General features: G+C 34.1%; 1 protein-coding gene, 1 long non-coding RNA gene and 1 pseudogene across 4 annotated transcripts; 1 reads left to right on the forward strand and 2 right to left on the reverse strand.

Moving 5' to 3' along the window:
* The first annotated feature begins 302 nt into the window (after positions 1 to 302).
* Positions 303 to 5,922, forward strand: LOC114916981 (uncharacterized). 2 transcript variants are annotated; one of them, XM_083068352.1, is made up of 6 exons: positions 303 to 3,208; positions 3,297 to 3,381; positions 3,465 to 3,551; positions 4,221 to 4,342; positions 4,424 to 4,496; positions 4,582 to 5,922. In XM_083068352.1, the coding sequence occupies exon 1, from the start codon at positions 1,942 to 1,944 to the stop codon at positions 3,151 to 3,153; it is 1,212 nt and encodes a 403-aa protein (XP_082924478.1). In that variant the 5' UTR covers positions 303 to 1,941; the 3' UTR covers positions 3,154 to 3,208; positions 3,297 to 3,381; positions 3,465 to 3,551; positions 4,221 to 4,342; positions 4,424 to 4,496; positions 4,582 to 5,922. The 2 variants fall into 2 exon arrangements, with proteins under 2 accessions (XP_082924478.1, XP_029130601.2); XM_029274768.2 differs by having other exon boundaries at positions 4,221 to 4,496.
* A 3,091-nt stretch (positions 5,923 to 9,013) lies between these two features.
* On the reverse strand, positions 9,014 to 12,293 carry LOC109815377 (uncharacterized; annotated as a pseudogene).
* LOC145954332 (uncharacterized) lies at positions 9,014 to 12,403 on the reverse strand. Of its 2 annotated transcripts, none has more exons than XR_014431537.1 (2): positions 12,287 to 12,403; positions 9,014 to 9,377 (listed from the first exon to the last, which is right to left on the reverse strand). It is a non-coding gene; the product is annotated as an uncharacterized LOC145954332 (long non-coding RNA). The 2 variants fall into 2 exon arrangements; XR_014431536.1 differs by having other exon boundaries at positions 9,014 to 9,417.
* Positions 12,404 to 13,240: the final 837 nt, after the last annotated feature.

The following is a 13,240-nucleotide window of genomic DNA, read 5'->3' on the forward strand; positions in this document are numbered from 1 at the left end:
CTGAGCATGGTGGGCCTTCTCTGACATTTACCAAATTAGGTAATACGATGTTAATTGGCTGATTATGTCTTAATCATGTACTTATCCTTACTAATCATAATCGTCGTTCTAATAGTTCACCTAATGGCCGAGCCGAGACAACACGGCCGAAACGTCCTCTCTCGGCTTCTGGCCGAGCCGATAGGGGAAGAGCACAGTTCTTAGTCCCCTGTCGGACCGAAGTGGTATTCGAGCAGTATCATCTGATAGTATATGGCATGCCGGTCCACGTGGCCGATCCACGTGGCCGAGCCGAGATGTTACCTGAGTTGCGTCAATATCTGATAGGACATGACGTGCCGGTTCACGTGGCCGATCCACGTGGCTGATAGGGTCCTTCCGGTACAATTTTCAATATCTCTATATTATTCACCATATCAAATTTTAATGAAGAGTAATTTAAGAATAAAGAGACACATAAATACATGTAATCTGAATCTCATACCAGAAATATTAGGAACAAAAGCTATACCTTTTTATGAATTCTGATGTATTGAGTGATGATGAATAACGCGTGGTCATTTTCTGAAGTAATCAGTAAATTTTACAAGGGGCACATGTTGGATGCTTGGGTGCTCTGGTCGTCCATTAGGAGCAATGCATTGCTCGAATTCACGTGGCATATTAAATAGATTGAGAACTTCAAGTTTTTCCAAGTGTTGGATGCCACAAGGCACATTCTTGAGTTTGGGTATTTTGGAAAGTTCAAGTGTTTCCAAAGAACACAGTGCTCCTTTATCAAAATTGATGGAATTCAAGTTGAATAAATATTTGAGACGTAGTTCCTTTAGTCGTTGAAACCCCCCTTTTTGAAAATACAAACTTTCACCTTCATAGGCATAGGGGCCAATGTAAAGGAACAACAAATGAGGCATATTTTGTAGTGATTGCAATGGATCCTCAGTTAATTCAGAGTATAACAAAGACAATTTTACAAGATTTTTGTTACGGGATATTTTGTAAATAAGCAATAGGAGAGTATTTCAATTGTAATTAGTCAATGAATAGTTAGAATAACGAACTTCCTCAATTGGGAAGCTGTTGGACAGTTATATGAATAAATAGCAGAGGACCCTCTTGAGGAGGCCATCAGTATTTTGCAATAACACTCTTGAACCTCCAATTCTCTCTATTAAAATTCGGAGGCTTTTCTTCATTGGCCTCCCTAATCTGTTTCTGTAATTCTTCGATTCCTATCCTAGAATTACCATAACAAGTGGTATCAGCCTGTAACCTTCCCGCGTGCCCAACCATGGCGGATGCTACACGAAATCGAGTTCTTGAACGAGAAATTGAGGATCGCGTGGAAAATCGTATTGGTTCCAAGATTGATGCAAGATTGATGGAAATGGCAACGTCGATACAGAAAACTCTTCAAGAGTCATTGACGCAGTCATTGACCCTATCGATGACGCAGAAAATACAAGAGCTTCTTCATAACAACAGTTTGGCCGCGATTCATTCACCAGCTGGGGCTAACCCAAGTCGAGCCTATTCTTGTGGAACACATCTCGCTAGAATCGACTTCCCTCGTTTTTTAGGTGAGGACATTAAACAATGGTTAATTCAATGTGATACGTTTTTTTCTATTGATAATACTCCTGACGAGTTTAAGGTAAGATTGGCGGTAGTACATTTTGAGGGGAAAGCTCTTCAATGGCATAGTTCTTATGTGAAATTAGTGGGATTGCAAAACTTACCTCCTTGGTCAGAATACACCAGAATTTTGATTGAAAGATTTGGCGAAGTATGTGATGATCCTATGGCAGAATTGATGCAATTAAGACAAAAAGGATCGGTAGTGGAGTATCATGAAGCCTTTGATGCTATTGTATCTCGTTTGGATTTGAATGAGGAGCACAGGCTGAGTTGTTTTTGGGGGGACTTAAACAAGAAGTTCAAATGCTTGTTAGGATGTTTCAGCCAAATTCGGTGAGACGCGCTTTCACATTAGCGAAAATGCAGGAGGCAGTAACTGTAAATGGATTTGTGGTTAAATCTTGGACTAAACCATCTAAATTCGAGGCTTCTTCCAAGCCACCATTATTGCCCACACCCTCTAAGACTACCTCCAAGATTCAAGATACCTTCAAATCAAAACAACAGACCTCTAAAACTTTAACCCCTGCTAATATGAGTGAAAGAAGGGCAAAAGGGTTATGTTATTTCTGTGATGAACCCTTTACTCCCGAGCATGGATTAAGCCATAAAAAACTGCAGTTGCATGTGATGGAAGTGGATGAGTTACAAGATAATGAGGAGGACGAAGTGTTGCTAGGAAACTCCATGGGACCCAATTCTACAGATCCCCAAATTTATGTTCATGCCATCACCGGAATTGCCAATTTCCAAACCATGCGTGTGACTGGTTACCACAAAAAGAAGCCTCTCCATGTTCTGATTGACAGTGGCAGTACCCACAATTTTTTGGACATTGAGGTAGCTAAAAGGTTGGGTTGCAGGATTGATGCTTTTGATTCCCTGAGTGTGGTTGTTGCAGATGGCACTAAGATAAATGTTTCTGCAGTAGTTAGAGGATTTCAGTGGACAATCCAACAAACCAAATTCACTTCTGATATGTTGCTCATTCCATTAGGGTGCTGTGATTTGGTCTTAGGGGTCGAATGGCTAGTGTCGTTGGGTGATATTGTATGGAATTTTAATAAGCTGCAGATGGAGTTTTATGTTCAGGGAAAGAGACATGTATTGAGAGGAGCCTCTTCGGGACTGAAAACAGTTAAGAAACAACAATTGGAGAAAGCTATGGAAACTGGTGTTCATTTGTCATTTTTACAAGTGTGTGATGGCCAAGGTGGTCTTCTAAATTCTCTTACTACTCAGGCTGTTGTTGCTGAAGTCCCTCCTACTGTTGCCAAATTATTGGAGGAGTTTGCTGACCTATTTCAAGAACCTAGTGAGTTACCTCCTAGCAGACCGGGTCATGACCATCAGATTCCTCTAGTCCCAAGAGTTGGGCCAATTAGTAAGAGACCCTACAGGTATGCTAAACAACAGAAAGATGAGATTGACAAATTGGTTCAGGAATACTTGGCAGCTGGTATAATTCAGAACAGTAGTAGTCAATTTTTAGGCCTACCCAAGACATGGCATTAACAAAAGATCAATTACGACTATGCACCTATATTTTTTACCCTGACTATAAACTCAGGTTACCATTTCCATAACTCCTTCATCCTATATTAAATATTTACAACTACAATTTTTTTTTACTTATTTTTGTATTTCTTTTCTTGTAGTGAAGTACTCCTAAAAATGAATTACATAGAGGTTACAAGACAATAATTACAATGTTTAAGTCCTGGAAATAAAATCAAACGTCAGGTATACGTATAAAGTTAATATTTCATAATGTTTAATCATCTACAACAATACTCATTACCTTTTCTGCTCTCTAACCTCATTAGGTTGTTGCTTGGATGTCAATGAAGATCACTGATATGCAGGAAAAGATTACTGACCAAACCATTTGGTCTCTTCCTCCTGAATTTGCGGTAACCTTTCATTGTTATTATTTTTCTAACATTTCTTTTTTTTCCAAGTCCACAACCCAATACACTTTACTTTTGTTTTTTGACTAATAATTTTCCCAATTTGTAAATATTATCATATAACTTTTACACTAAAATACTGTAATTTTAATTATCATTTCTTTTAAATGTACAATTATAAACTTGAAATAACATCTATTATCAACATTTTCATCATTAGTTTTCCTTCTTTACTACACCTAATAACATGTATCAAAATTGTCATATTTCCAGAGAGCTATCATTGAAGGAGACACAATTGAAGACCTATTGGAAACATATGTTAAACACTAGATGAAACCATATAAAAAATTAAAATATGTATACTGCATTCCATATTTCTTTCAAATGAAATACTAAACTATTTATTTAACTACATTTGATTTACCCATTTAATACAATATTTTGCTTTTCATAGATATATGTGCCAATTGAGGAATATAGCGGACACTGGTATTTGATGGTTCTTAGCTTAGAAGACAATGTAATATACCATTTGGATTCTTATCTGAAAGAGGAAAGAATGGCTCATAGACGTGACAACATGATGCGAATAGTGTCACAATTAACTCCAAATAAATCAACCATGCTAACTTCACTATCAATTTTATACATACTTTTTTCCTCTTTCAGTCCAACGTCATAATACAAATGATGGAATCAAGTTTTTATCCTCAACATTTTGTTAAAGAATTAGTACATGGAGAAAGCTGGGATATTTTGCAAGGAAGGGCAGTTCCAAATTGTGGCCATAGGTAACCAATACTAATTTACTTTGCATTTTTTTGTTCGTAATGAATTTTACATTGACAATTTTTTTTTCCAATGCATAACAGTAACAACTCTATTATTTGGGTTTTACAATGGATGGATATGGAATATGCATTTCAACCAAACTTAATCAAAGTGGTGAGCAAATAATGCAATACATTTCAAATTACATTTTATTTTACTTATGCATATTAATATATGTCAAACAATGTCACATTTTCAGAGCCTTGATGAAGAAACTGTTCGAATGAAAATTGCGTTAGATTTGGTTTCCGGTGATCATAATGAATGTAAACGCACCATCCACATCAGAGCTGCGGAATTCTGTCAAAGTATTGGACTATCATAAATTCAATTCAGAAAAAACAACTTCATGAATCAACCTACACGTTTAGGATTAATATCATAGGCTGTGCTGCACATTTTTGGATCCTTATTCTGGAAGAAAAAATTACTATCACTTGGCCCAATTATTTTTTGATTCCATTTTTGGATATATATATTGCAACAGATCCAATATAATTGTAACTTTCTTCGCAAGTTTCAAAGACTCAGCCAAACAATCATATTTTTGTGTATCATATTTTGTGATTTATTAAATGCAATGAATCTAATATAATTCTAATTTTAATGTACTATTTAAACATGCTTTTTATTATATTCTACATCCAAAAACACATGAATCCATTTTTAATCACATGCTTTTAATAAGTATTCATTACTGACAATATTAAACCAGTATTTATGCCATTAACAACTTCCAATCAATACCTAAATACTAATTTCATCTGCTACAAACATGCAGAAATCTATACCCGATTACCAAGTATCAAAATTTAACGAACCAATATATTTAAAATCTATATTTACAACCACATAATGCAACTTCAAACCGCTTCCACCAACATACACTAACCACATTCAATTCTCCACATCACCCAAAATACGTGCAACCAGTCTCATTTGTAAATGTTTTACATCCTAAATGTTCTTCAACTAAAACCACATTCTAACTTAAACCACACTTTAGGACACAAATGACCATAACTATAACCTATCTATCATATTTCACATAACCAACCCAAAAAATATATACTTCCCATACCAAATCCATACTAACTAATCTGTTCAATTTCACGTTTCAACAAATTAACATACAATATCAACTAACAAATACATATCTTCATTTCATCAAACTGCTACATATCATTTATAATTCCTAATCAATGCTTCTTTAAGAAGACAAATATAATCAACCTCAGTTTTAAACACCATTCTCCTTAAACCATCAATTCATTTGGCCACAACTTTTGTAAATATTAATAACACACCTCAAAATAACGTATTCTGCTACAAACGTCATTCATCAACCACTTCGAAAACTATCACAAAATTTGTATTCTGCTAACATACCCAACATTCTACAATAATTCACAAGATTAAGGATTACACAAAAAGCTAACCATCACGACCACATCCTCATAAAGTCTGCCTACTTATTCCACGTTCTTTAAGTTGTCGCTGTATCTCTGCATTCTCTGCTTCAACTAACCAAATTTTTTGTTTAACAATCTATGGGGGCACATACAGCATTACAAACGTATACACACAAAATCATGAATCAACTTCATAAACTTCCTAAAACAATAACGTACCTAAAATTGCTCAAAAGCCCCACCAACATCATGTCTGTAAAATACAACCTCACACTGCATTTCCTCAATCTGACTTCGCCTACTCTGCATACCACGCCCCACTATCTTCCATTCATGTAAAACTATATTTCATATAATCAAATCTAACAAACATCAAATTTGTCAATAACATTTTTTGCAAAAACGGAAGAAATCGAGTAACAAACATATTTCAATGCTCAACAAATAATACCATTACCCTAAACACAATTTTCAACAAAACCAAACTCTAACCCTACATTCACCAACCTCTAAACCACCACATATGTTATCTTAAAATTACAATTAAAAAAAAGGTATAACAACCAAACAAAAATGTAAACAAACAACAAAACCAAAAAAATCAGCCATCAACGATGTTCAGCCCACCACAATTTTCTTCTTCTACGCAATACCCTCCACTAACGCATCATCAATCCGCTCTTCCGACTCCACAATCAACAAACCCCTTACCTCAAATCTCCGCCTCACGGAAACTAAAATACCGACCAATAATGCATAATGCCTTTGTCATTTGCAAAACGCTTCGTTCTTTACAACCCATTTCTTTAGCTCTCAAAAATCACTCAAACGGATTTTCAGAGGGGTTGCAGACTGCGACAAACAAAACACCACCACCGTGCGCCGGCCGACTTCACCCATGGTTGCCAACAAACTACCGCCACAATCGTAACAACCCACCTGCTAAACGGAACCCTACACAATACAAAATGTCCCTAAATAACAAATTTCAAAGGACTACTCTGCAATTGTTAAAACTTACTCATTAAATTAAATCTCAACCGTTTACTTTTTTTAACATTTAATCTACGGTCATTATTCATTCACCACCCATGGACCACTTGTTCAAGTGGTCCGTCAGAGAATTTACCTTATTATTGATATAATTCTTGAATAATTAACTAAAATGTCCAATTTAAAAAAAATCAAATACCTTTAAAACAAAATAAAATGTAGTAAACATTATACAAATTATCATTCAAATAATCTTATCAAATTAATTAAGTACTTATTTTAAAAAGTAAAAAAAAAATCCAATATCTGAACTTTTGATAACTTTAAGCTTTTTCTTTTAAAAAAAATATGAATACCAAAATACATCTTAATTTAATTTTAAATCTATAAACGCAAATGAAGGTAATATTGAAAATCAAATCAAAATTTATTATTTAAAATGATAGCCATACATCATAACTTTTTGTATCTTTTTGAATATATATCATTTAAGTGGAGGAAAATTTGTATTAGGCTTTGCACAAATAGATGAGGAATAAAAAATACATATTAACATGATGATATTAATCAAAGATATAAAAATATTCAAATAATCAAGTATTTTAAAATAGAGCTATCTTTGTGAAAAGTGATGAGTAGAGAGAAAATGACGAATCATGTTATTGATAAGTTTGTGAATGTGTGATTTAGAAACTAACATACTGAATTACTAATTAATAATTTATAGATAGCAAGTGCAGTTCTATGACAAAAAAAAATTGGCTCAAACATTAAAATTCACATCCAGTAAACTATATAACTCATAGGCGCTTACTACATTGGACAAGTTTAACATATTGTCCACCGCTGCATAAGTAAACAATAATAGTTTTTATTTAAATTATTTAAAATTACTAAAAATATCCTTTTCTTTTTTGTAATTCAACATCTTCCTCGCACTAGTCATCATGACTGTGAGGTTGTCGCTCCGTTTGTGGTGGTGCAAATTTGCACCAGCCTTTGCTAGCAGCTTCATGGAGTGCTCCAAGTCGAGGCTGTCTAACGAATCTGAGCCAAGATCTAAAAGCAAATTTGCCACATGTACCTATACTCATGTGTAACGTCGCGAAGCCGTTACTCCGATCATAGTTGTGCAGATTCGCACCCACCTTTGCTAGTAGCTTCATGCAGTGCTCTAAGTCGAGAACAATGGCGAGGAGTGTTACAAAGTTGTTAGTGTCAACATCATAATTGTTGTCGAAGTCAAGGTTTGTTGTCGTTGTCAAAATCAAGTCACTAGGAAGAATTGTTAGGGATTTGGGGCTAAAGGTTTAGGGTCCAAGTAGTCCATCACAAGAATATCATCTTCGCGCAATACTGCGATACGGAGAACCCATCACCATTGTTTGCATCCGACTATGTCAGCAACTTTGCAAATGACACCAACTTCTTTGAACCCTCTAAGGTGTCTTCGCTGTTATCACCATCAAGCTCTATGCTTTAGAACGACGTGTAGTACCATGGCACAGAGAACCCACCGCCATTATTCGTGTTCGATTATGTTAACATCTTCGTGAACGATGCTAGCTTCTTCAAACCCTTAAAGGTGCCTTCACCGCTGTCGTCGTTGTTGCCGTCAAGCTCCAAACTCTGAAGCATAACCAACCTGAGGCACACAAAGACCTTGTTGGTGTTGAGATCAACCTAAACCTCAGCACTGTCACAACACAGAATAAGCAGGGAATTGAACAAAATGATTGAATTTGGAAAGGGATGATCAAACAAATTTTTTTTTTAACAAGATAATCATTTACTATCAGAAAATAAAATTAATACATTAATAAATTTTTTATCACCAAATAAATATGAATCGTTTAATTTAATTATTCATATATTTAACGGTATCTTTTATTTCTTCACTAATAAACCGCATAAAAATTACACTTTATTTTATTGCTCGACCCAAGAACCACACGATGTATGGGTATGACATATGGGTATATCGTAGATTTTGCCTAACTCCAAACAATTTTAGTAAAATGTTAGATGTAGTGTCTCCCTAAAAAGATATTTACTTGATATTGGTACATTGACATAAGCGTATGACTCCACAAAATAATAATAAAAAAAGTGAATAGTAGGAAGGCTATTCTTTCTTTTAATAGATAGATTCAGTATGAAAGAAAGTACAAAATTCACAAAGGCAATATCTAAGAGCACAAACTCAACCAAATTAAAGCATAAAAATAAACGAAAACTCCTTGTAAACATTTCAAGCTTATGATATACGATCATCCTCTTATATCACTTCAATCAAGCAAGCTACCACTACACACACATATAGAGAGAGAGACATACGCACATATATACATAGAGCCAATACTATCCCCAAGTTACAAAGTTTCTTCGAGAGGGAGTGACAAAATAAACTTGTCATTTTGATTTCACTACGCTTAGAAATACGTTTCTGTTCCGATGTTGGAGACCATCGCCGAAAAGCATGTCAGATCGACATTTTGCCGACCTGCTTTGGTTGGTCTGTGGGAGACCCTCACGGTACAGTTTCTATTAATGAATATAAGCCTCCAAAAAGCATCTTCATCGGAGTAAACTACTTGGTCCAAAAAATGTTATGTTAATCATCTACAAAACTGGCAAAATTATGTTCCATAGTTACCCAACAAACTAACATCATTGTATAAAAGCATTAGAGTAAGAATATGACATAATCAACATATTTGAGAAAAGAAAACATGGAATGTTCATCTTATAAAATGTGACTAGCAATCAATCTCTCACAAGTCACAATTCATTTCCTTCTTTTAAAATTAAATTTTGAAAGAACAAGGCCAAAATATGCATCACAAACATGTTCCTCAAATACAAAAATTACAAATCAGTTCCAAATAAAGGAGTAGGAAAACATTTGCATCAGCATAGGACCAAAGTCATTAACATAGGACCAACATTAGCATCAAGTTTGCCTTGTATTTCACACACAAGAGAGTGGTTGGCCTTATTTGGTCAGCATCAACCTTGGGATTCAATGGGTTAACATACTGGCCCATGACAACTGTAATAAATGCAACCCCTTAAGATAAATAAAGTTCTAAAAAATATAAGAAAATGAAATTGCACCCATGATACCATTAGCTATAGCTTTCGGCTTAATGCAAAGGGCATGATGATTGAATAAACAGAGATAGCAAAACTCCCAATCTTTGATCATAAAAGTCGATTCTACTAAATCCCTTAGTACATTATTCTTAAATATCTTCATTTCTTCATCAATTATACTGACTTTGACTACCAATATTATTTGTGGAAGTAACCTCCCCTTATTTTCTAGTTGCTCCCAAATAATTTAAACATGCTTGGAACTCAGATCCAAAGGACAGAATTCTCCTTCTAAAAGTTTCCCCTTTATTACAACAGGGCTAAACTCTCCCTTTCTTACAACAGAATTCGCCACTATAAAATGCCACTTTTCTAATTTCTCTCCGTATTTAAGCTAATTCTCAATTTTTATAACTTAAACTGCTGAACTCTTCTAACTCACAACTCTCTGGACCTATCAAAATCATAAAGATCACCCGCAGTTGACAAAAAGTTCAAATCTAAATGTATTCATGATTTCATGTAGCAGTATGCACTAACAAGATACAGGGACAGTTTTTTGTTGAAACGGCTACATGATAGTAAGACATCTTAATAGAATTTATTTATCAAACAATGATAATGGAAGCACAGCTAATGCCTTTTGACTTTGGTTACTGATCCCCTCTGCGTGCTCTAATAAATAAGGGACTTCATCCAAGATATTTTTTTTTTTATACAGTTCATGGTAGTTTGAAACGTACACATGCCTATCACATGTCACTTCTATTTAAAATAAAAATAAGTATACTATGGTTATGTGATGACAGAACAAAACTCAGATGAAACAAATGTTTCCCATAATGGATAAACACATTTAAAATGGAAAAAAAAAAAAAAAAGGGTAGCGATAAAGATAAATTTCATCAGAATTACCCATAGCTAACAAATACATAAGAACTCATCTTTTAATGTGTTGTCTGGAATGAATAGAAATAAAGAAACCAAAATACTGAAAATGAAAATCACCAATAAGCAGATTCATACACTTGATTATAAAACCAATCTGTTATAAATCTGACCAAAAGTCCCTCTACCAAAGAAAAAAAAAATCGTAAAATGATATTAAAAGTAAAAGTAAATGAAACTCAGTTCAATTTAGCACTCAAACGAAGACGTTGAAAGTTAGGACTACAGTCTGCAAAAACCTTCAGAGACCATATTTCATTTTGATGATTGATTGATCAAACCATTGTAGACATCTGATAAGAGAGTCAAATCATTCTGAAAATTGATGATAAATTTCATCAAAAAGTTTTGCTCATTCATGCACATAAAGGTACTGAAGTGCAAATCTTTCTTAAGCAGACCTTTTGATTGCAAGATTTTAATAACTGAAAATCTAGGGATGATCCTCTTCTCCAAGCTGTATGTCAGAACCTGAGCATATTCAGCAATATCTTCTGATGGCAAACCCATATCATTCACTAGGAAACTCATTTTTTTTTAATATGTCTCCTTTGACAACATCATAAAAACGGGAAACTTCCTAAATGCTTGAAGAGCCAATTTGTGGTTCCAACCCCACCTCTCATAAACCTTAAACTTTGAATCCTGCATTGTTTTGTTAGTATTTAAAAGCACAACGAGAGCATATATTAAATTTCTTTTCAATGGATCAAACCCAATTCCCCTTGCTGTCTTGAGAGCTTCCAAAAATTTGGAATGCTTCATATATGCTGTACAAGGAAAATGGACCATCAAGAGAGAGATGGAAGCCTGAGGCACACTAGATTGCCTCAAAACATTAATGTTTGGAACCAAGGTTTTCAACACGTCAGAATATATAATACTATTTGCAGCACTTTTCAAAGTTCTAACAACTTTCTGATCATCCTGAACTATACCCCGGAGGATATCATAACGTGGGATGAGGAAATTTTCCAAGCTACACATCAATATAGCATGGTTTCGAAGCAGAATCTTAGGAAGATCAGTATTGGAAACCCCAATAGATCTCAAGAACTTGAGTTTAGGCAAAAGGGTATTTTCTGCCTTTGCAACAAGCACCAAGGGATGCTTTTCCACAAGTTTTGCAATCTGGGTTTTGGAGAACCCATAGTTGCTGAGAAGATCAATAACAGCATTTGGGCCATCTGGGGTTTTCAAATTGACCCTTTTGGAGAGTTCCTTGGCCAGTGTTGGGGACACCCCACATGAGTTGACCAAGTAAGACACTGTAAAGGTGTCACCTTTGGGGTGGATTGCACCAGAAGTGAATGAATTGAAGAGAAAAAGTGAAGCATTGTGTTTGTGTTGCAGCAGAGAATGTGAACCCAATAGGAAATGGGTGCTCTTGTAGCGTGTTAATGATGATGCAATTAATCTTGCAATGAGAAAATTAGGCACCATTTACACACTTACAGGTTTCAATGCTTCAATCTGAAGCACCTCAAGAAGTTTGTGTTAGGAACAAGTGATATTTGATGCTCCACACCATAACAGGGTATGCGATTCAACGCTGCAACCACTTCCTCTTCGCTGCAAAGAATCTTGACAAAATGTTATAATAGGCCACAATGCAATTGCTCAAGCTACTTTCAAAACGCAGAAAGTTTCCAACGATGATTTAGGAAATGGGAAAATGTCTTACGTTGAAAGTTGAAACGCTAATGGTGTAAAGAGAAACACCCCTAAACACTTTCTGATATACTTTATATTACATTCTTTTAAGTTTTACTTAAAATTTATTATTTGTTAAGAAATATATAATTTAATAATTTTCGTATTTTGTTTAATGACTTTTTTAATTTTATATATTTTAATAACATTTTAATCGATAAAAAGAAGGATATTAAGAATAATAAATTAAAAATGGGTAACACTCCTCGTGTGAGTAAAAGACCATCTCTGATGGGAATGGTAGTAAGGGGTTCTTAATTTACCTTTTTAATTCATGTATATTAATTATAAATTAAAATAATAATTCATGTAAGTTTTTAAATTTCAAATAATAACATGTAATAAATGAAATATTAAAATATTGAGTTTTAAAAAATCATTTTGTTATAGTGATAAGAAGGTTATTTAGTTGAAATAGCTTGTTACTCTATATTTTTTTTATCTTAGCATTTTTGTAATTCTCAAATTTCTTTCACTTATATATGTTTTTTTAAGTTTCTACAAATATTGTTTTAGTCTTTGTAAAATTTTTATGTCATTTTTAGATCACTAGCATTTTTGTACTGTTCTTTTTAGTCATTATAAATAATCATAGTTGGTGTAGCACTAAAATTGTTAATAAAATATTAATTAAGATAATTAAAATAATAAAAAAATAATTTCAATTAGTTCAATAAAAAAGAATAATTTAAATTA

This window comes from Cajanus cajan, chromosome 2 (genome assembly GCF_000230855.2).
Source record: "Cajanus cajan strain Asha chromosome 2, NIPB_CcT2T_4, whole genome shotgun sequence".
Taxonomy (NCBI): Eukaryota; Viridiplantae; Streptophyta; class Magnoliopsida; order Fabales; family Fabaceae; genus Cajanus; species Cajanus cajan.

Bases quoted from the DNA above. Each gene is read 5' to 3' on its own strand.
- LOC114916981 (XM_029274768.2), top strand. From the start codon at position 1,942: ATGCTTGTTAGGATGTTTCAGCCAAATTCGGTGAGACGCGCTTTCACA.